At 50.7% G+C, this 22949-nt stretch overlaps 1 protein-coding gene across 4 annotated transcripts in view; it reads right to left on the minus strand.

The window, feature by feature from the left end:
- Positions 1-2280: 2280 nt before the first annotated feature.
- Dpp6 (dipeptidyl peptidase like 6) overlaps positions 2281-22949 on the minus strand; it is an 812759-nt gene continuing 792090 nt past the window's right edge. For all 4 annotated transcript variants that reach the window (XM_075955602.1, XM_075955604.1, XM_075955601.1 and 1 more), the window contains exons 18-26: positions 20225-20323; positions 16986-17055; positions 15465-15659; positions 12346-12400; positions 7944-8055; positions 6038-6096; positions 5292-5364; positions 5116-5189; positions 2281-3168 (exon numbers count right to left, since the gene is read on the minus strand). In XM_075955602.1, the coding sequence (XP_075811717.1) occupies positions 3022-3168; positions 5116-5189; positions 5292-5364; positions 6038-6096; positions 7944-8055; positions 12346-12400; positions 15465-15659; positions 16986-17055; positions 20225-20323 (884 nt within the window). In that variant the 3' untranslated portion in view covers positions 2281-3021. The remainder of the gene's footprint in view (positions 3169-5115; positions 5190-5291; positions 5365-6037; positions 6097-7943; positions 8056-12345; positions 12401-15464; positions 15660-16985; positions 17056-20224; positions 20324-22949) is intronic.

The following is a 22949-nucleotide window of genomic DNA, read 5'->3' on the forward strand; positions in this document are numbered from 1 at the left end:
TGGTTTCGGAACACAGAAAAAATAAAGCTGGGGCTGAGTCGGGAGCTTCCTTCTTGATGGCTAGCTTTTTCATAGCGCCAGAATACAGACTGCTAGAGGAGAAAAGTCATCATCAGTAGTCTTCCCCAGGTGCAGACATTGCATGATTAGCAACCTGCCAGGCAAGATGTGCCCACGGGTGAAATAGCAGCATGATTGCTATGGGGAAGACCAACCACTTTCTGAGTGACTGACTCCACTGGAGGGGGAATTCACGTACTGTGAACCCGGTCAAGAGTCATGACTGGGAAGGGCAGAGGTCCTGGTGGGAAGCTAGTGGTATGCAGCTAATGGATGTGCTGAGTGCCTCAAGTTGCCTTCTAAGTATTTATGATTATACCCATAATTCAGTGCTACTCGAAGCTTTGTTCAGAGGAGTTTCTTTTGCAGTGGGCACCATAATGCCAAAGTACTGAAAAGAAGAGATTGTCATGTGCTCATCTTTAAATGGGACCTCTAAATCATCCACACTAAGGTACAGGAACATTAAGATGCAAAGAAAGATTAGAAGAGCCAGAGGATGGGGAAGGAGTGCTGGGAAATGCTGTCCCTGTGACAGGATGTGTCTGTCACCCTTAGGAACTCACAGCAGCTGTGGTCACCTGCACACAACTGGGCCAATCGACATTCTATCATGGATATGGAAGGGGTGTATGAAGTCCCACCCTCCCTGAGGAGCTACTGACATTTCATGTGACTGGAACATGAAGGAACATTTTCTTCAGTGGTATAGTCACCGCCCATAACTCTTCACCCATGGTCATGTAAACACCCCTAGTCAAATTCATTGGTTCACCCCCATGAAAGTAGAAGTGGGGGCTGCTTGGGAAAAGGAAGGGTTCAGAAGCAGTGGGAGAGAACAAGGAAGGGCAGCGGGGTGAATTATATGTACGTATGTATGAAAATGTCACGAGACCCACTATTCGGTAGGATCCATGCTCATAATGAAAAGCAAACTCCACCTTGCATTAACAAAGCAAAACGGGCCAGGCATGGTGGTGCACACACTTAATCCCAGCATTTGGGAGCAGAGGCAAGTGGCTCTCTGAGTTCGAGGACAGCCTGGTGAGGTCCATAGTGAGTTCCAGGCCGGCCAGGGCTGCACTGCGAGACATCCTTCCTCCCACTCCAAAGAAAGAAAGCAAGCAAAAACTATGTCTTGAAGCCTAGCCCACTTTCTAATGGGAGCCAGTGGAGGAAAGTAAGAAAAAAAAAAACAACCTGAGTGGTAAAATAATGTTTTATTCCATGGATGACAAATGCTACCATGCCTCATCCCCGCGGCCCTCCCACCTGTCCTTGCTGCCAGAGCTGGCTCCCCCTTTCAGACCTCCTGGGCTTTGCTGTCAGCTGAGCCTTTGAAGTAGTGAAAGCATGGTCTGTCTGTCTGTCTGTCTGTCTGTCTGTCTGTCTGTCAGCATGAGGTCCCTTCTCACCAGTGTGACACATCACCTGTGGAAAGCCCAGGATGCAGCTCTTCCAACAGACCTAACAAGAACCAGTGCTTGTGTGGACGGAACCAAAACCCCCAAACATTAAAAAAAAAATAAACAAAACAAAAAATACCCAAAACCAAAACAAAAGTCATGGACACATCTCTGAGGACAGGGTTTCAGGACACCCCAGCAGGAGTGGAAACTGGGGTGATTCGTACCGACATACAGGTTGTCAAAAGTCCTGAAAGGAAACGATGGCAATTGATATATTTCACTTCTGGACAGGCCAGATCAGCCAGAGAGGTGTCTGCATGCAAATTCAACACAAGGGTAGGCCTGGGAGAGGAGGGGACTGCACAAAGCCAGACACACATTTCTTGCTTTATATACAATGAAATGAAATACACACGGGTGACAGTGGTCACACATCTGGTCGGTAGTGTATCTTACAAGGCTACTGAGATGGGGTGGGGCTCACTGACGTCACTGTCAGAGCAGGAGGGAGGAGCCAGCCCCGGGCAGCTGGTGATGACCTGGTCCGGTTTATTACTCAGTAGAGTGGAAGCAACATTCTGTCTTGTGATTTTTAACCTAACGTCACCCGGAAAGACCAGACAACTGACCGAGCAGGGAAAGAGTAGCAGTTTTAAGGACATGTGGGATGGATGGTGGAGCCACAGGCGAGTCCCAGCTCCACTCAGGGGGAAGAAGGTTTGGACTGATGAACTTTTAGTGAGTGTTGCTGGGTGCTCTGAGTCCTTGGTGTCTGCAATACCTCCACCACGTCTAACAGAGACAGCAGGTGTTCCAGAATGATCTCTTTATCCAAACAAGTACGACATGGAAAGCAGTGCAAAGCAACAGAAGACAGAAAGAATACTCAGAGTGACACAGTCCAGGGGCAGAGACGGCGGGGTGTCCAGTTAAAACCATAGAAAAATACAAAGTAATTCTACAAGGTTAACCACGGGCAGAGTTATAGTCTTACTTTGTACATAAAAGACCTGTTTTCTGGGTGCAGATAGGGACAGTGGGAGCTCTTCTAATCACAGAAAGGGGCCAGGCATGTATGAACACTGCTGAGACAACCATGCTGTCCTGTTCCCATGGCACAGCTCTGTCAGACAGGAAGCCAGACAGGACTCACAGTCGAGAGCACAGATGCAGTGAGTGAATGCAGACGGCGGGTCTCAGTGCTACAGAGAGAAAGCTTGGACGTAAGGGCTGGTTTTCTTGGGCTCAAAGTGTGCCCTCACTGTCATCTGTCCTTCACTTTGTCCCCTCGGGGGGGAGGGGACATGGGATGGGCCAGTCATTGGGGGCCAGGAGGAGACGATGCTGCTGAGGTGGGGTTGTTCCAGGCTATGTGGTTTCCACCGGAGCTTGTTGCCCCCACCAAATGGCCTTCAGTATCGAGACACATGCTATGGAACACCGGCACCCCCACTTCCACTGCCCTTGGAGGGAGGGTGGTGGCGGGGGGAGGGTTCCTCAGTTGCATATTGTTGTAGAAAGAGCCATGTCTGTGCTTAGGTCTCAAGCAAGATTAGTCCTCCTCCTCGTCCTCTTTTGCTGTAGCTGTGGGTAGCTTGTCCTGGATCCTGAAGCATTCCACAAAGAAGTTGATGATGGAGCGGTACAGATGCTGCTGGAGGGCCACGCTGTGGAAGTAGTGGCTTTCATCTGGGTATATCTGTGAAGGGAGAAGAACGAGCTTACCCCTCGGCAGTTCACCTGCTGAAGGGACTCCTGGAGGCACGGAGGAGATGCAGTCTGGGAAAAGCCATGCTCCACACACTGAATTCCAGCTGGAGCATGAATCTCTTAGCCACGGGAGTCCCAGCAGCAGCACCCTTTCCTCTGGGGAGCTCTGTTTCTGTACCAGGCAGAAGGGCTCTTGCAGCCCTGGCAGGTCATGAAAACTTACCCATCTGCCCAGAAACCTTCTCCCTTGGCATCTTTATTCCCTTCCCCAAGAGAGTGGATACAGTGAGGATTGGTTGAGTAAGTCGGAAACACCTCATTTAGCCGACCTTCTGGCCAGAGCTACTTGCTCTACTTTGCAGCCTGGGTACAAGGTCGGCCTGGAGGGATGGCTCAGCTGTTAAAGGCTAGGCTCACAACCGAAAATATAAGAACTACAAGGTCACAGGCCAAGGATTACACATACACACACACACACACACACACACACACACACACACACACACACACACACACACACGGGGTGGGGAGAGAGAAAGAGACAGAGATAGAGAAAGACACATACACACACAGGGAGAGGGAGAAGGAGAGAGAGAGAGAGAGAGAGAGAGAGAGAGAGAGGGAGAGAGACTGACTTTTGGCTGAGTGGTTCTCGAGGATGGGAATGAGCCCCAGGCAGCCTCCTCCCTGAACCCACGCGTGCTGACTTGGTATACGCTCATGCAGCTGCGTCTTGGGTCCAGGTGATGTGGGAAGGTAAACTGAATAGAGTCTGGTTCATAATTGTTTCTTGTGAGAGCTGAATACTATAATACCCCAAGGCACTTGACAAGGCATGCGACAATGGAGGGCTGATAAACAGGCATGCCAGGTAGAGCGGGTCTTTAGTGGATGGCCAGCACAATGACATAACCTGTCTTCTAGAGGTACTGTGCTGATCCTGCAAGCGTGCACAGCGAAACTCTTTCTATATCTGAGCCCAATCTCATTTTGAGTCCTGCATTCTTTTCATGCTTTTGAGAGTAACATTCATCTTTATTTTTCTTTAATGACACCATTAGCCTGGAATATGTATGTTCAGCTCATAAGCTGCAAGAAGGCAATAAGGGGGTATGCCACCCCTCTTGCATTGTCCCCTGTTCCTGTGCTCTCCCCTGGAGCTTGTCATGACTGCAGACTCTTGAGTGTCTGTGAGGGCAGCTGCTGTGTTGGCATGCATGGCCCCAGGTACAGGTGCCATGATGTGTGGAGCATACTTAACAAATCCAGAGTGTATCATACTCTGATGTATAATGTAACCAAGCCATCCACCCCAGCCAATAACTTTCAGGCCAAAGCCCCTTCCTTCCTCAACCTACATACAGGGCTGCCAGAGGTCATTGGATGCTGAATGCAGAGGCAGACAGTGGTCAAAACCAGACAGACTCTCTGAGGGAGTTAGGGTGCCGTTTGCACCTGAATTTAAAGGACAGTGAGGTTATAACTGTTTTATCAAAGGAGCCAGAGTACAAGAAGGAAACTAGAGAAGTTTCCAGCATCATTCCTGTATGTTGCTGGGAAGAGGTAGGAGTGAATGCCAGTGAAGCCCGTCGTGGGTTTGGTTTCTGGGATGGACAGTGTTTGATCACAGTCACAGAGGGTAGAGGAGCTTTTGCCCAGGGAGTCAGAAAGAGAAGGCTTGATAGCCACCCATGCTGAAACACCAGCCCTCCCCATACCTACAACACACCAGGGCCTGCGTGTGTTGGCTTGGCCATCTCCTCTGCTTAGAAGTGGAATGTGGGACAGGGTCGGGTGGAACGGCGGTGGCTTGGATACAGAGCTGAGCTGCTATCAGTCGAAGGGCACTGGCATGGTATGATGTGGACCCTGCTCAGTCCTGTCCCCATGACAAGGGTCACCTTGCTCTAAGCACCTCGCAGGGAGCATCCCATACCTGTAAGCTGTAATTGGCCTTTCCTTTGATCAGCTGTGTGATGAGCTCAGCTGTGTGCTGGAAATGGATTTTTTCTGTAGAAGAAAACAGAAACAAACAGTTGCCCAAACTCACATCACCACCCAGGGGACCTTCAGCACCAGGAGGGTTGGGGGGGGGGGGCGCTCTGTCCTCACCGTCAGCCGTGGCATGAATGATCAGGAACTGCTGGTCCTCCAGCGCGGACACTCGGTGTGCCAGCTTGGTCATCTGCGTGTATGGGGCAAGAGGACAGGGTTAGCTGCAGGGTATGGTTAGGGAGCAGGTGGGGGGTGGGGTCAAGGGAAATGGTGGAAAATGCCAGGCTCTGGAGAGCTGGGCTACTTGTGTCATGGAAAAACAGCAATTCCCTTAGAGTAGGGGAAATAAGAAAGAAAGTGAAGGGGGGGTTCGCTGAGAAGAGGTGATCTTGGAGGGCCATCAAGTCACCCAATGACACTGAGCAGGCCTGTCCCTCTGTCCATGCAGAGTCCTGCATGACACTGTCTTTCTGCCTGTGCACGGCTGATGATGTGCTGTGTATAACACTCTGAGACAACAGGATGTCTGGGGCGTAGTAAGAAACACAGTTCATACTTCACCCTCCCAAAGGGGAACTGGCCTTGATGTGGGGAGCAGGGGCCCCCAACCACCAGCAGCACCCAGGGCTTTCTCGTCTCTCTACCTCCCCCATCAAAGCCAATCAGGAGGACAGAGGAGCTTACAGAGGCCACATTAATCCAGCTCAGTGCAGTGAGATGATCCCAAGGTTGTGATGGTGGAGAGGCCCGGCCCTTTGGAAGGGAGAGTGGGTGGGGATGAGAGGTGGGAGGATGGGGAAGAGTAGATGGATCAGTCTCACCTGGTTCCCTGTCTTGCCAACTAGCAGCTATGCCAAACATACCTCATATGCTCTGTTGTCGAGTCCATGGAGGCCAAGGTACCGCTCGGAAAATGCAGAGGCTGCACGGAGGCAAAGGGACGGGGTCATCTCTGGTCCTCAAGGGCTCCAATGGGGCAGAGCCCAGATGGAAGGGATGAGGCTGCAGGAGGGGGCCATTCCCTGCTACTTGCATGGTAAATGATAAGCTTTTGGTTGGTTTTCTGCTTTTGTTTTGAGACAAGGTCTCACTAAGTAGTTTTAGCAGGTCTGGAAACTGCATTGCCTCATACTCAGAGAGATCCATTTTCCTCTGTCTCCCAAGTACTGGGATTAAATGTATGCATCACCCACCATACTGGACTTAACTTTTTGGGATTTAAAAGCTATCTCCTAAATCTCCTACCTCATGGCAAGGGGGGTCAAACAGCGTGTGTGTGCATGCGTGCGTGAGTGTGTGTGTGTGTGTGTGTGATACGTTTAAATGCGTCATTCCTGGTGAATTTCTCTAAGCAGCTTAGATCTTGGTTCTGCATACCTGATATGTGCCAGGTGACAGAGAAGGGGGCAGTGCTCCCATAGCATTGTTCTGCCTGGACAACCAGGGATGAGGGCTCACTTTGATGTCACAGGGCTTCTGGGGGTGACCTTTGTGAGTTGCGGGAGGCAATGGAAGGAACTTGGTGGTTCATTAAGATACAGGTGGGCTGGGGAGCGCAGCAGGACAGGGTCTGCCTAGCATGTACGAGGTCCTGAGTACTATACCCAGCTCTGAAAAAAAGGAGTGTGTGTATGTGTGTGTGTGGGGGGGGTTGGACTAATTTATGCATATTTGAATCAGGTGAATTTGGAATGACATGATTAAGAAATTAAGAGTCTTATTGAACAATCCAACACACAACACTTATATTCCCATGGGAAGGTTACTCTGGAGTTGGACCAGGAACATTCTAATGGCCAGGGCAAAGTCATTTGCATTAGAGCTGTGACACCCTTGTCATGAGCTCCTCAGAGGCTGCTAGACCAGCACCCTCCCCAAGGCTATTATAGCCTTGCTGCTTGGAGCCTACAAGTGCTAAAGAAGGGCACATGGACCTCTGGAGGGACAGGGAAGAGAGCAGTTCCCACAGCACTGCAGCAGACTTAAGACAAGAAGACCCTGATTCTTGTCATCACTTAATATAGGGTCTCCTGGGGCTCAGAGCCTGGTGCCCTGGAGCACTAAACAGAGTGTGTATTTTCAGGGCTATGTAGGATGTTGTGTTGAGTATCACCAAGCCACACACTGCCAGAGAAAGGGGTGGGTGACAAAGAGAGGACAGTTCAGAGCCTGGGACTCTAAAACTGTGTAGGGCAGGGACCATGTCTGCTTAGGCAGATGGCTCTCTCTCACCCTAGGGCATCTCAGGTCTGTTTGGACCCCACAACAAGCCATCCTGATGGCCCATCCCCCAGCTCTAGTCCCGCTCTGGGAAGCTTCACTCTGCACAAAGAAGTATGGCCAGGTGCCATGTGTGGACCTGGATGGAGGCAGGCAGAGGAGCCCAGTTATTCAGACCCCCCATATCCCAGAGGTAGTAATAATCTCACCATCACCAGCGTGGTCTGTGTGAAAGCACCCGCCCCTCCTCCCTTCTTTCTCCTCTGTACTTGCCTGGCACACACATTCCTGCAGCAGAAGAAAGATGGCCTAGGCACTGCTCCCTGCCTCCTCCCCACCTGTAGGCACAGGCTTTTCTGAAGTCATTACTATGAGCTGGCCTTGGATTTTGGAGAGCATTCATTGCCTACTGGTGAACTGACCCACCTTCACTCCAAACAATGGCTAGAGACTTCCCTCCTGTCCCAGGGGGTCGCTATGCACTGGGGGTGCTTGCTGTTGGGCACAGAGGCGCTGAAGGGAAAGGTGGGGTCTCATCAAGGCCATTACCATAGAGTTTGAAGTCTGTTATTGGAGAGAGCGCAGAGCCACAGGTGAAAGTCTGGCCTTGATTGTCTCCCTTGGCTGGGAGGATGTAAGTGCTCAGGTAACCACCATAATCCTAGGAGATATAGAAGGGAAAAAGAAGAGGCAAAGGGTGGGGTCACTTTCCACAACTCAGTAGGAAACTAGCCTCAGCCTCTAGTATGTATGTGTTCATGTAGTTTTTCAAAGATCTGAGCTTTAAATATCCTTGTTGGGCGATAGATGAGACACTAAATAGTTCCCCAGTTCTGTGTTGTGTGACTCAGTCTCCCCCTCTTCAGCACCCAGTGCCCAGAGACCTAGGATAAGTATGCCTAGTGACACAGAGATTGTCTATGTGTTCACAGAGACCACAACCTCTGCCTCGGATGGTGACAGAGGAAGGCTGGTGTCCAACTGGTGTCCAGCATTCCAGTCCAGCCTCCCTTCCTCTTCCTCATCTACAGCCAGTGCCTGTCTCTGTGCATCCCACAGAAGCCGAAGCAGAGCTCAGTGACAGGGTGGAGAACAGGCCTTCACACCACCCAGCCCAGGGCTTCATGAAACTTGTATGTGTGTCCTGCAGGTAGGGTGAGCCCTTAGCACTCATGTGGCCTGACTGCTGGTGTGGGTCTCCTAGCTGAAGCTGTGCCCATCACTGTCTGGGACCTTCCAAGTGTTACAGTCTGCTGAGAAAAGTCAGGGGGGACAGGACAGATCCCCCGAGCATGAATGAGTTGAGAGAACTAGGCATAAATGGTGGATGCAGAAGGCATATGTGAGTAAGTGGGTATGAGAGAGAGAGAGAGAGAGATAGAGAGAGAGAGAGAGATGGAGAGGGAGAGGAGGGAGAATGAGGGAGGGAGAGGTGAACATTTGTGAGCATATATGTGTGTGTGTGTGACCATATAAGCAAAGGAACATAATAACATGCAGGTGTGTGTACTTACATGTATGGGCATACAGCCGAAAACACAGTTGTATGCATATGAATGAATATTCTGAGACTGTCTACTTGTGTGAACATGTGAGCCCATATGTGAATGCATATGTATAAATGTGTAAATGTTGATGTGGTATAAACACGTATGTGTGAAAGTGTATGTGAACATGTAGCTATATGAATGTGTATGTGTGTGTGTGTGAGTACGTGTGTGCATGCATGTATGTGCAAACCTAGGTGTGCCGACCATGGCAACATGGGGTGTGGAGAACCTTATAACTGATGAAGCCTGGGTGACAATCACATCATACCAAGTTCCCCATTGGTTTGATACTGTGTCTAGTTTGTTATATTATAATGTACTGTAGTAGTGGTTTTTTTTTATTTTTGAGATAGGGTTTCTCAGTGTAGCCTTGGAACTCACTCTGTAATCCAGGCTGGCCTTGAACTCACAGGCATCTGCCTGCCTCTGCCTCTTGAGTCCTTGGATTAAAGGTGTGCACCACCACCCAGCTTGTCAGTATCTTTAATTGAAGTCTTTCTTTCAGTTTTCTTTTCTTTACCCCTCCCTCCCTCCCTCCCTTCCTCCCTCTCTCCTTCCCTCTCCTCCTTCCTCCTCATCTTTGTCCTCCTCTGCAGACAGGACCTTACTATATAGCACAGGCTGACCCTGAACTCTCATCCTTATCTAAGACTCCTAAGTCTGGGGTTATAGGTGTGGACCATGGCACTCAGCACATCGTTTCCTAGGAAGCAGCATTGTTTGTCAGTGGACAATACATGTTTCTTCAAGCCATTCTGCATTTCTTTCAAGCATTTTTTTTTCCTAGTGGATCTTCAGGATAGTTACACTTTGCATGGTGGCCCACAGTCTCTGGCCAGAGGTTTCAGCTCATAGATGTCCTCTTGGGTGTGTGGAGCAGATACTGCTGCACAGGGTGCTCTGGCCTTAAATGCCCTCATTGTATGAGGAAGGGACACATGAGCCAGGCTGCATACAGAATCACATGTCTCATGAAACAAGAGCAAAGGTCACAGAATGCCAGAGTACTGAAACAGTTGATGGCACCAGGGGCCACTGAGATGGCTCAGTTGGTGAAGGCACTGGCTGCTATGCCTGAAAACCTGAGTTAATCTTGGGATCAACATGGTGGAAGGGAAGGAGCTACTTTTACAAGTTGTTCTCTTATCTCCTTAACTATGTCATAATGTGCATGCATGTGTGCACGCATGCACACATGCACACACACACAGAGGCATATGGTATAATAATACTAATAAAGAATTGACAGCCCATGTTGGGGACCCTGGGAGAGAAGGGAAGTGGATGATGTAGAATTCCTCTCTGTAGGCTGTGAATCTGTTATATTAGCATTGGTTGATAAAGAAGCTGCTTTGGCCTATGTCAGGGCAGAATACAGCAAGGCAGGAAATCCAAGCATAGAGGAGGAAGGAAGGCAGAGTCAGAGAGACACCATGTAGCTGCTGAAGGAGACAGATCCAAGAACCTTACCGGCAGGCCACAGCCTCATGGTGATACACAGATTAACAGAAATGGGTTGATTTAAAATATAAGAGCTATCTAGGAATACACGAGCCATTGGCTAAACAATGCTGTAATTAATACATTTTTTTGTGTGTGTGATTATTCGGGTCTGGATGGCTGGGAAATGAAAAAAGCAGTCTCTGTTTACAAGTGGGGAACCCGAGTTGGATGCTCACAAAACTTCTGTTTAAGATACATTTAAACAGAGCCAAACAAAACTTAAACAGACCCGGGCTACTAAACAAAGTGTGAGGCCCCATTTGGCAGAACAGGAAAGCAAAGATCTGGCAAGTTACCCAAGCTGCTGCTTGCCTGGCTCTAGCCGTGGGGGGATGAAGACATCTGAAGACACATGGTCCCTCCCCACATGGCACACTTGACTGTGTAGCCCAGCTGGCCACACTCGGATAAAGCCCACCGACATTCGGATGACCCTGGGCCTGCTGTGGCCAGAGAAAGTAATACAGTCCCAGTGGGTATTACTGTCCGAGGCAAAGGAAGAAGGCCAGGCTAGCGCTCCTTCTAGATGGGACATTGTTATATGTTTGGGGAGAGTGAAATTCATGAAGACCCCCTCACTTCTGCCACTGGGGTGCTGGGAAGTCAGGGGTGTGAGGGTTAGGGGTGCAGTGAGTACTGATGCCCAGTTAAGTTTATCAGTGATCTATGGCCCTGGGCTGCTCACAGGCAGAAGTGTCTAGAAACAGGGCTATTCGAGGCTCTGTTCTGCCTCTGAGGGGAGCCCACTGGCGACTTTCCCTGAGGCCTTGCCTCCACAGGTGCTCAGGTGGATTAAAGCTCGGATGAAGTGACTCCACAGGCTCACGTTTTGAACATGAGGCCTCGGCTGGTAGCACTGTTCTAGAAGATCAATGAACTTTTGGGACGTGGGCCTAGCTGGCAGGCATTGATTGGGCCCTCTTTAAATAATAAGGAATTTTGGAATACTAGCTCAGTCAAGATAATAAGGTCACAACCAACTCTATCTCTGGCCACAGTCCCTCTGCTTTCTCTGATTCCTGACCCCTTACCCTCAGAGAGGTAACATAGACTCCCATGATCATGGCCGCCATGCCTCCCGGATCATGGAGCTAGGAGCCAAGATAAATCCTTTCTCCCTCAAGTTGCTTTTTGTCGGGTATTAGGTGAGAGCCATAAACAGAAACAGGCTCTGTTCTGCTTGTTTCTGGAGTCTCCCATATGACACCATCAGGTCCCCCAGTGTACACGGCTCACCAGTCTGTGGGGTATATTCTGGTGTCGACTGCAGGGCTCCTCTGAAGGGGTGGGGCTTCCACGAGGAAAGAGATGAGGCATGAGCTCTTGGCTTTCTGAGAATAAGGGCTCTCCAGTCTAGGTGGCCTGAGGAAGGGAGGGTGGCCTAGCACACCTTACAAGCAGCCCTTGGAGACCTAATTCCCATCCCTGGGCCTTCACTGCAGCCTGTATGGGCCAGCTGAAGCCATGCCATGAGCTGCCAGGTGGAAACTGCTCTGGTTTAGCCACAGGGAACCCACAGTCTTCCTTCCATCCTAGCAAAGGTGGGGAACACTGTGGTTGCACAGAGGAAGTTGTCCACACCCTGGTTCCTGGTTCCTCTTCCTGGAGTGCCCATCAGAGCTCACCAGGCTCGGCAAGGGAAGAAATTAGGAGCTCAGTGGGGTTCTCTGATGAGGGCCTGACCTGCTTCCTCTCCTTCTAGTTCATGTGACAAAGGCCAAAGACAGGCTCTCTTGCACAGCTGCGGTCACTAACCTCTCCCTTTCTCCTTTCTCTCCTTTCTCCCCCTCCCCCAAGGCTGAAGGTGACCTCAGTGACTCAGAAGGAAGCCGACAGTGGGGAGACACAGTTCTAACCTCCAGGGTCCAGAGGCCCTGGCAGAAGACAGTATGACTCACCTTCCCAAACACGGCCACCCGTGTCTTGTCAATGTACTGCTCCTTCAGCATGGTCCTGCAGGCCGAGGGAAGAGAGGCGTGAGATCTAGGCAGGTGTCCTCTACAGCCCATATTCCACAGCCATGTTGACCAGCCTGAAAAATTTCTTCAAACTAAAAAGAATCCTGGGATTCTAAATGCAGCTGCTTATTCCATTTATTTATTTATTTATTTGGAGCTCACTTTGTTCACATTCTAAATGCAACGTACCCTAATGAAGCTTCTGGGGAACTTCTAGGTGCCCAGCTGAGCCTTAGAAGCAGCAGGGAGCCCCAGAGGCCCTGCCCATTTTGCCCCACCTCACACCTTCCCTTCTCTAGCAAGGTGCTGGCTTATGTGACCTTACAGGGGACTTTATATCCAGGGCTCCAGGGGTCTATGAGCAGGTGGAAGCATCCAGAGCTAGAGAGCTTCAGGGCATTAGCATGATGGACTGGCTTCCGTCTCCTCCTTCCACACTGAAAATCTGCCAAGTCTTACAGCCATTCCTGGGCTCTTGTGTCGTGAGTGCCTTGGGTTGAGACGGACATCATTGGTTTTTCTCTAGAGCATGTTTGCTGTTGGTTTGGATTAGCTATAGAGACCACTCCTTGTTTATAAAGGATGGATGAAAACAGCCATCAGCTCTCTGTCCCTGAGCTCTGAGGAAGTGACTCTAGGGACTACAGGCTCACAGGGCGTCTCAAGGATTCATGATCCTTCTCTGGGGTTCTCCGTAACAGGGAGGAGACACTGCGCCTCAGTGGGACGAGTTAAACCAGATGAGATGAAGTAAGAGCTGAAGAAGACAGGGAGGGAGACCAGGCTGGAGGGCAAGAGGCAAGGACAGTTCTCCCACAATGGCTCCTGGGAGCCCCCTCTAACCCCAGCCTGTGGAGACGCCACCTCACTTTCCCTGGGAAGTCTGTCTCGTGTACTGTGGGTCACTGACAGTCACCTGCTCCTCCTCCCTACAGACAGAAGCCAGTGTTCATTTGTCCCAGTCCTTCCTCTGATGGGAATTATCCTACAGCCAGAATCAGGGCCACCTGGTCTCCTGGAAAACCAGCTTCCTGTCTGATGATACAGCTGTTTGCTGCTGATGCTGAGCCTTGCACACATTCCTAGGCTGTTTCTTGTTGGCGTTGGTTCTGGATCACTCAGGGTTAAGTCTGGGGAGATGAAATGAAGCTTACTCAGCAGCTTCGAGTCAAGGAGTTCTTTCTTCTTTTCTGGAAGTGTCTTCTGTTGTCCTGACCAGTTAGTAACGCTGAAAGACTGTGGAAGCTGATGTTATCATAGTCATGGCTACCCTCAGCTGAGAAAAGTCACTCAGAATGAGGCTGTCCAGCTTGGCAGTATAAATGGGCAGAGCCTGCATCTCGTTGACACTACTGGTCTTTGGAGCTCCAGTCCTGGGGTCCACCATCTCTGTGGACCTTCAAAGCCTACAAGGTTCCTTGCCTTAAAGGCAAATACAAGTGTGTGTGTGTGTATGTGTGTTGCTGAATTCTGTCAAAAGCGTCCTCACACACATGCCTTCCATGATGGTTGGGCTCTTGAGATGTTCCTGTCTGTGCCTTCTTATTTTGTGTGTATGGAGGCTTTGTCTGTGTATGACATGCATGTAATACCCTCACAGGTCATAAGATGGCATTGGGTTCCCCAGAACTAGCTTTATGGAGACAATTCTGAACTACTAGCTACCATGAGGGTGCTGGGGATTGAACCTGGGTCTTCTGGAAGTGCAGCTATTGCTCTTAATCTCTGAGCCATCACTCCAGTCCCATGTGATTTCTGTCTGTAAGATGCATGGGATCTGAAGACATCATCTTGTCTGTTTTGGTTGGCTCACACTCTCTGATGGGGCTTGCATCTGAACTCTTTTCTGCAAGTTCATGTTCTGAGTCTTGAGCACTTGCTCCTTGGGTGGTGGGGCTGTGTGGGGAAACCATGGAACCTTTAGGAGGTGGGTACCAGATGGCGGGAGTGAAGCAGCAGGGGCAGGCTTCTGAAGGTTGTCGTTCAGCCTCGATTCCAGTCTAGCTCTGTTTCCTGAGCAACCACCAGATGAAGATCAACCTGCACACATTCCCACTGCCGTTAGATCCGGGTGGGTTCTTCATACTCCTTTAAAATTTTGGGGACATTGTAAAGCATGGTTTTGAGTACCTGACCTTTGGTACTGAGCTCCTTCTCTTCTTGGTGGCACTTGGTGGGGCTCACTGACTTGGCGACAGAATGTGGAGAAGGTAAGAACTGAAAACAGGCCACTGCTCAGAGTCCAGAGGGCATTTCTGTCCAGCTGCCCATATATTTACAGGGTCCTCTTTTACGTAGTGAGGAGACCCCTTGGCCTTGCCCTACCCCCACTCATATTCTCTCTCTGGTTTTCATCCCTTCCTCCCTCCCTCCCTCCCTCCCTCCCTCCCTCCCTCCCTCCCTCCCTCCCTCCCTCCTTCCCTCTCTCCCTCTCTCTCTTTCTGGAGATGACTGCACAGTCATCCACAGAAGCCATAGCATAGAGAAGCCAGGCAGACTGCAGTGGTATAAAATGTCCCCCATAGGCTCATGTGTCCCTAGCCGGTGGCATATTTTGGGAGGTTTTAGTAAGTAAAGCCTCATTGGAGGAAGTGGGCCACTGGGAGGTGGGCCTTCAAGTTTATTGCCTAGCCACACTTCCTTCCTCTCTGTTTCCTGACCCAGTGAGATTCGAGGACTCCCAGCCAAGGTTCCTGCTACCATGAACACTGTAGGATCTTCTCAAACTGTTATCGACTGTCCTCCAGGAAGAGCTGCTTGTGAGGGACTTGGCCACAGAGATAATAGAAGTGATTAATACATAGACCGGGCTCAGTCTTGGCCTCTGACCCTATGCTTAGATCAGTTCAATACGGAAGCCACCAAGCTGTGTGGAAGCCAGCACGGAAGCCTTCAGGAGACTCCTGCTGGCCGTCTCCCTGTCCACAGAGCTCTGTGAGGGCCAGCACAGGATGTGTGTATAGGTGGCGGCAGCAGTGGCCGACATGCCCAAGGTGCAGCCCCTGCTGAGAGCATCCCCGCATCTTCCCTGCCCCACCCCTGTCCTCATGGTCGCTCACCTCACAGCTTCCATCTGGTCCTTCTCCTCCAGGAATCCCAAGCGCCTCCGTACTTCATGCAGGAGCTTGGTTCCCTGGAAGCCGCTTCCTCGGCCGTCACACTTGACGACCACTGCTCCATGGCTGCTCACCAACACGGTTTCCCAGGTCACCGCAAACCTTTCTGACACACTCTGACTCCCTGGGGTACCATCCCTAGGAGAGATAGATCTTCAGCATGCTTCATTATGGCTGGGAAGAACCACATCTGAGAAAGTTTCTCTTGCGGGGTGTGTGTTTTTCCCTTTACTTGGTACCCTATGCTCACTCCTTGCCTTGGGTTCTGCTGTCTAGGATGGATGAGCCAGGTATCATTCACATACCCCCGAGAGATTCCTAAGGCAGCCCAGTCATCTCAAGAATGAGTGTGTGTGTGTGTGCACGTGCGCGTGTGTACGCATGCATGTGTATATAGGCCAGAGGTCAACTCTGCTGTTGTTCCTCAGGCACCATTGTGACTTGTTTTGTGCTGTTGTGTTCTCTCACTGGCCTGGAACTCAACCATGTAGGCTAGGCTGGCCATGTCAGGGAGGCCCAGGGGCATTCCTGTTTGCTTCCCCAGTGCTGGGCTTAAAGGATATGCAACCATGCCTGGCTTTTTAAAAATATAATTTCTAGAGATAGAATTCAGGCCCTTGTATTGTGTGGCAAAAACTTTATGTCTCTTCTGGTGAGCATTTCCAACACGATGGCACTCTTCCTGTCTGCTTGGGGCTTGACACACCTTGGTCTGCTCCCACCCCCATGCCTGCCATTTGAGAGCCCAGGATGCGGGACTCCTCCAGTGGCTTGTTAACTTAAAAACCTTCTTTATGGTGAGGCAGGAAGAAACAGCACACATCTGGAGCAGTGACTTTCCAGTTTGAAGAATGAGGTGCTTCTCTCCTAGAAGCAGGCATTCGCAGCTCTCACTGTGAGGAGGGTGGGGGCGTTGTACTTGGCTCTTTCCTCCTCCATTGAAGACCCCAGGCTGTGGTTTCAAAAGCATTCCCAGCGGAAATGTCTACCATGGGAAATGGCCCGTGCTAAGGACAGGGCCGGACTCGGTGAAGATACGGGTGAGTGACTCTTGTGTCATTATCACACAGTTTTGTGCAGGGTTGTGTTGTGAGGACTGTGTTGTTTGGCTGGGCTGCGGTATAAACATCAAGCTGAGCTATATGAAGATGTCACTAGATGATACAGTTTTATAGGACCATGGTCCTATATACTTGTCAAGGACAGAAATGTTCTCATAATCTCACCACAGTGCTAAGAAACACACCACTGGAACCTGGGTGCCCCACTGTGTTTCTACTTCCGTGGGGCAGATTCAGGCGTCACAGAAAGAATCCATCCTTTGCTGACCAACCAACCTATCTTTAGAACTAAACAAGCAGCATCATGTATCCGACTTCTCCCTTTAAGAGCTCACCATCCCCTTCCCCTGCACTGCTGAGTCCCAAGAAGGCACCAGAGAAAGAAAGAGACAATCATACTTACACCACCAGCAATAAGGGGTAGTGGGTAGTGTCGGTGAAGGTGGCCGGCTTCAGGATCTGCATTGGCAAGTCTGGAGACAAAGGAAACCCAGCCTGGTCAGGGGCAGCTGGCTAGGAGCTTGTCTTTGCATTTCTGTGGATGCCCTGGGGTGGGAAGGGAACTCCACACAGGGAGCTTTCACAACAACTCGGTGTGAGCCCTTGGGCAGGTCACTGGCCTTGTAACTCTGGTCTGAAGCGCAAATGTCACCTTTTCACACAAGAAGTGTGTTAACTTCCTCGGGGCTCACAGGTACCTGCTGGTGGCAGAATTCCACACAGGGAGAGCCCTGGAGGGCTGGGTCGGCCAGGCACCAGCGACAGATAGGTTTATTTTTATTTTATGTGTATGGGGGTTTTGCGCACACACACACACACACACACACACACACACACACACACACACACACACACACAGATACAGATGTGCCAGAGAACGGTGTTGGATCCTATGGAGCTAGAGTTACAGACTGTAAGGAGCTGCCATGTAGGTGCTGGGAATTAGACTTGGGTCTTCTGGAAGAGCAGTCAGTGCTTTTAACTGCTGAGCCAGCTCTCCAGCCCAAACAGATGGATATCTGCGAGCAGGTGTTCTGGAAGAGGAGGAGTCTGAGGTGGAGGGGTATGTTGGAGGGAGAGGTGTGCTGAATTGAGCGGGAGGGGCACCTCTCTACCGTGACAAGTGACTTTGCAGGTTCATACCAGCAGGTCTGACTATCTGCTGGATCCTCAAGGACTGGACTCTAGAGAAGGAGCTGTAGTAGCTGTGCTGTTCTTGGGGCCACCAAGGTCACTGGGTTTGGTCATCAGTAGCATGAGATGGTGGGGGGAGAGGGGGAGTAATAACCAAGTCTCAGGAAATTATCCCACACCAGTTTCTTTGTTCAGCCCACCTCCAGAACAAGCCTCACTGCCCCAGCAGGAATTTGTTTATTGAGGGTAACTACAGCCCAGATTACCAAGGCCCAGCAATTAAATGGGAATTAGTGGCTTCCTAGTGCAGCGACTGCAGACGCACCCCAGCCCTGGCAGCCTGCTCCCAGACAGCCTTTCATTACTGACTCAACCTGACTGTTAATGGCTTGCAAATTGGATCCGTGGCTCAGGGACTGGCAGAGAGGCAGGCATTGCAGGGTATCACAGAGATAGCCACAAAACCTGGTGTGGTCACACCGGGGGTGGACCTTCGGAAGTAGTTGCCTGCCTGACGACCACACTGAAGAAGCCTTTCTGCGCAACACTTACTTTCCCAAGAAGCCTTATCTGGCAGCGGAAATGAAAAACAAAACTGTAAACAGGTCTAGGGAAAGGGATCAATGTGGTTCAGACGTTTTGCTCCAAAAGGTGGCTTCCCCGTGCCAGGCCTTGGTGGACCTGGTGGTCCCTGGTACCCTCTCCTGCCACGGTGCTGGGGAGGCCTGGGAGCAGGGCTCAGTGCTATCGATGTTCCTACAGGCCCTTAGTGGCTTTCCTAAGGGAAGGTGATGATGTCAGTTTCCAGAATGTGAAGATGCAATGACAGCCACAAGCGGAGCAATGAGGAGGAAGGGGCTTTTGGAACTGCAAGGGAGAGGAGACCTAGCAGGGAGACAAGTCACACTGGAACCTAGCCACAAAAGCCTGGAGCAAGGACATGCTGCAGCAGGTCAGAGCGGCATGCTGGGGACAATATCCAGAGCATTGACGCAGTTCTTGGCCAGAGTAGACTGTCTCAGTTGTGGGTGCAGTTTTTTTTTAAATTCTTCTTCCTCCTGAGGCTACCTACCCCCTTTCTTGTCCCTTTCTCAGAGCTTCGACAAGAGGAAGTCTCTGGATTGGGGTGGGTTGGAGGGAACTGGACTCACAGTCTAGCCAGCTTCCATGTTCCTGACTCCAGAGGTGGATGGGGCTTCCTACAGGACATCAGGGACAACACAAGCATTTCTGGAAGTAGTGTGATCTCACACGACTTGATGAGGGACCTGGGGTGTTTTGGTGAGTGGTCTGGGATGGACCACACGGGTTGTTGGTGAGCTGCTGGTGGCATCATGTCATGCTTGGGGTCTGGTAGGGGCAGAGTCCACAGGGGGCTCCCTAAACCATGTTTATTCTTGCCTAAGCTGTGCTCTGGATGATGCTGTTATGTCTATGTCAACCCAGAGCCCACTGAAGGGATCGTTTACAACCTCTGGTCCAGTGCACGCAACCTTCCTACACAATTTGGTTCAATCTCTGTTCTTTTCTGAACACCCACATCATTTGTTTTCCATTGTAAATGAGTTGTCCTACTGTGTTCACTATGTGGTCATATTGTGCCACTTGGGGTACTTGCTTCCTGCTCCTGGGAGTGTGCAGCCTGCAGGTGGCTGCATCTTGTCTAGGCTGCAGAACACAGGGTATAAGCTAACAGTCCGGTACCACTGGCTCCACTGATGAGCCAGAGCAGATGCAGGTGTTGTAGAGACGGCTCTACTTCTAGATGCCTGCAAGGTATATATAGTTCCACCTGCTCCTCCTGCGAGTCTTGTCTGTTTCCCCTAAGCCTGGCCACCTTCTCCTCTCCAGCCAGAGCTCTGTCAATGACTGTGGATCAGGCAGAATCCTCCCAGGAACTGAGGCCTGGCCATGACTGCAGAGATGTTGGCAAGAGAGATCCAGATGAGCTTTGGGGGTCTAATTAACAGCTAACTAAACAGTGCTGTGTTCAGTTGCAAGAGAACCTAGGAAGGATAGGACTGGAGATAATATTGAACGCTGGGGCTTTCTAGGGTTAAGGACAATGGGCAGCTGTGAGTTCAGAGTCAGCCAGGGTGAGCTGGGGGCCACACAGATTGAGAGATGAGGTTTTGAGCTAGCTGCCACCAGCTGGTTCCAGCAAACAGGATGGTTCTCATAGCCTAGCGCCAAGGCAGCACCCAAGAAACAAGCCAGTGGCTAGAGTGTGAAAGCAAAAGCCCAGGGAGCAGTGTCAAGAACGCCTCAGGCAGTGACAATGACCCCCTGCATGCATCTCTCCAGCATCAAGGATGCCTCTCACTAGCTCACAGCCAGCATCTCGAGGCAAGACACTGAGCAAGGAAGACAGGATGATACAGAGGACAGAAGGCGTTCTCCCGGATGTGGTAACCTGAGGAGAGGTTCCATTCTCACCTCTCGAGGAGAGAAACCACCAGCTCCAAGGTGTTCTGTTGACCTTTCTAAGGGCAGAAACGTGGTACTTACTGTAATCTTCCATCTCGATTTTCCGGTACTCGATTTTAGGCATCTGCCGATCACTGATGGCCTTCTGCACGTGCTCATTTGCTTCCAAGTCAAAAATTTCTGGAAAGGGCAAAAGAAAGACACATTGGATTCTTGGACCTATGTGGGCTGTAGGTTCTCACATGTCTTCCCCACTGCTTCGCAGGAACATCCCCGGAGGTTGCTTGCCACTGCACAGAGCGAATAGATGTGTTACCAGATAGCTCATTTGAGCCCCATGATCCTAACTTTAAATCAGGAACAGGGGCACATCAGAGTACAACTCTGCGCTCGATCCTCCCACCTCCTCCTCTGTACACGTCTGTTCTCCCGACATGTGTCATTGGTATGACCCATTCTAAGTCTGTTGGGTTTAGGAAAAAGTTATCTGTGGGGAAAAATCGCCACCATGACCAGGTGATGACAGCGGAGAAGTCACTGGATGTCGCTTCTATCAGCCACCCCCCCACCCCCCCCAGATTTCTTACTTTAACCTATGAGTTATCTGGTCTTTAGAGACTTGGAGTTGGTGACCATAGCCAGAGATAGCAAAGTCCTTTTGCAACTTGAGGGCCTGGCTTCTCTCATGCAGGTTGTCTGCTTAGGGTAACTGCACTGTGACTAATCTGCACGGCTCTTCAGGGCTCTTTCTTCTCAGGATACAACACACAAACTCCCTGTTGACAGTTTCTTGAGCTAGAATGGAGAAAGCCTGTGTTGTTCACCCGCTGAAATGGCTGTGAGACCCTATTTCGCCATCTCATATGTAATAAACACACTGCGCTTCCTCTTCTCTTCTCTTCTCTTCTCTTCTCTTCTCTTCTCTTCTCTTCTCTTCTCTCCTCTCCTCTCCTCTCCTCTCCTCTCCTCTCCTCTCCTCTCCTCTCCTCTCCTCTCCTCTCCTCTCCTCTTCTCTTCTCTTCGTGTTTGTTTTTTGAGACAGGGTTTCTCTGTGTAGTCCTGGATGTCCTGGAACCCACTCTGTAGATCAGGCTGGCCCCAAACTCACAGAGATTCACCTGCCTCTTCTTCCCAACTGCTGGGATTAAAGGCGCACGCCACCAATACCTGACTGCTTCTTTTCTTTCCTTAAGGTTCCATGTAGGGACGGCTTGTGGCTCAATGTAAAAGGGAACTCTCTCTTCAGGGGATTCTGCCTTTAGCTTGTCCAGTTTCCCGGAAGGCTGGAATTGGGAAACGTTTTAAAGCCATGGTCCTATGAAGAGTGTTGGGGTCTTTCATGACCCCTTTACAAAGACACTGCCCCACAGGCACGGTTCTCAAAGGCATCAGCGGTTAACTCATGGCTCCAGTGATCACTGATTTTATTTTTGGGTGACACACAGCAGTGGGTGTCTCTAGGATCATCACCATCCACAGAAGCAGGAAAGGTGCCCTCCTGGGGAGGTGGGGCATGGGAGTTTTCCTGTGCCTGTGATGAGCTGATAAGCTGCTGAACATGACTGGCAAGCTACCAGCCACACGTGGCCATTCAGCTCCGACTTTCACCTTAGACAGCCGCCAACCCTGGGTTTCTGCCTAAGGCTTTCCCTCGCTCCCCGGGTGGCCTTTTGCTACTCCTCCAGGACAGTCACCAAGGAAACAGGACTGAGAGATCCTCCAGGGGTCTCAGGAAGCCTAAGGCTCTGTGAGGTCCCAGAGTTCAGGATGCCTGAGGACACAGGGCTGACAGTTAACCATCCCCTGCTCTATGAGTGACATCAGCAACACAGTGAAAGCAAGCATTCAGGAAACTGAGTGTAGAGTCTTGGGTGCTTGAAAGACTGATTATGTATGGGGCTTACTATTCCATGATGGCCAGGATTCTGACCCCGTTCACTGATAGCCCCAGACCCAAGCTTAGTGTAAGAATCAGGGCCCAGACCTTAAGATCCTGTCTCAATGCTTCAGCACATGGAGGTCCCTTATAATCCGTGGACTGGCTGGTTTTATGGCCACTAAATACAAGCCAGGGTCATGTGGGACTAGGAAACCTCAGCGGAGAGAGGGAAAGTCTTCATAGTATTGGCCTGTAGGCAAGTCTGTAGTGCACTCTCTTGGCTGATCATTGCAGCCGGAGGGCCCAGCTCATTATGGGTGGTGACACCCCTGGGCTGGTGGTCCTAGGTTCTATAGAGTATAGACTGAGCAAGCCACGAGGAGCAAGCCAGTACTCAGCTCTTTCCCATGGCCACTGCTTCAGTTCCTGCCCTGAGTTCCCCGGATGAGCTATATGATAAAATAAACCCTTTCCTCTCCAAGTTGCTTTTGGCCATGGTCTTTTATCCCGGCTCTAAGACAACCTGAGAAGAGCCTTCCATTGCCACCACTCTGCCTGAAACTGTGATTGACCTAGGCGTGGCATACGGAAGGGGCCTGGAGCGGGTGAATACGGGTTGGCTGCAAACATGGGAACACATGGGTATTGGTACAATCAGCAAAGGCCCAACAAAGATGGGTACATGGATCTCACTCAGATTCTGCCACCAGGGCACTATGGGAACTTTATTTATGGAAGCGGGTAAGCACCAGGACCAATTCAGAGCCCCTCACGATTGGCCCACCTCTCTTTACGTTTGTCTGATCTGTATGAACTGGTTCTAACGGGACTCTACAGTCTTACATGCTGTTCTGGATGGAGAGATGCAAACTCAGATCACCAGTGTGTGCAGTTGCCCACCTGGCTCAGCTTTCCCAGAGTGAATGC

Source organism: Microtus pennsylvanicus, chromosome 21 (genome assembly GCF_037038515.1).
Source record: "Microtus pennsylvanicus isolate mMicPen1 chromosome 21, mMicPen1.hap1, whole genome shotgun sequence".
Lineage (NCBI taxonomy): Eukaryota > Metazoa > Chordata > Mammalia > Rodentia > Cricetidae > Microtus > Microtus pennsylvanicus.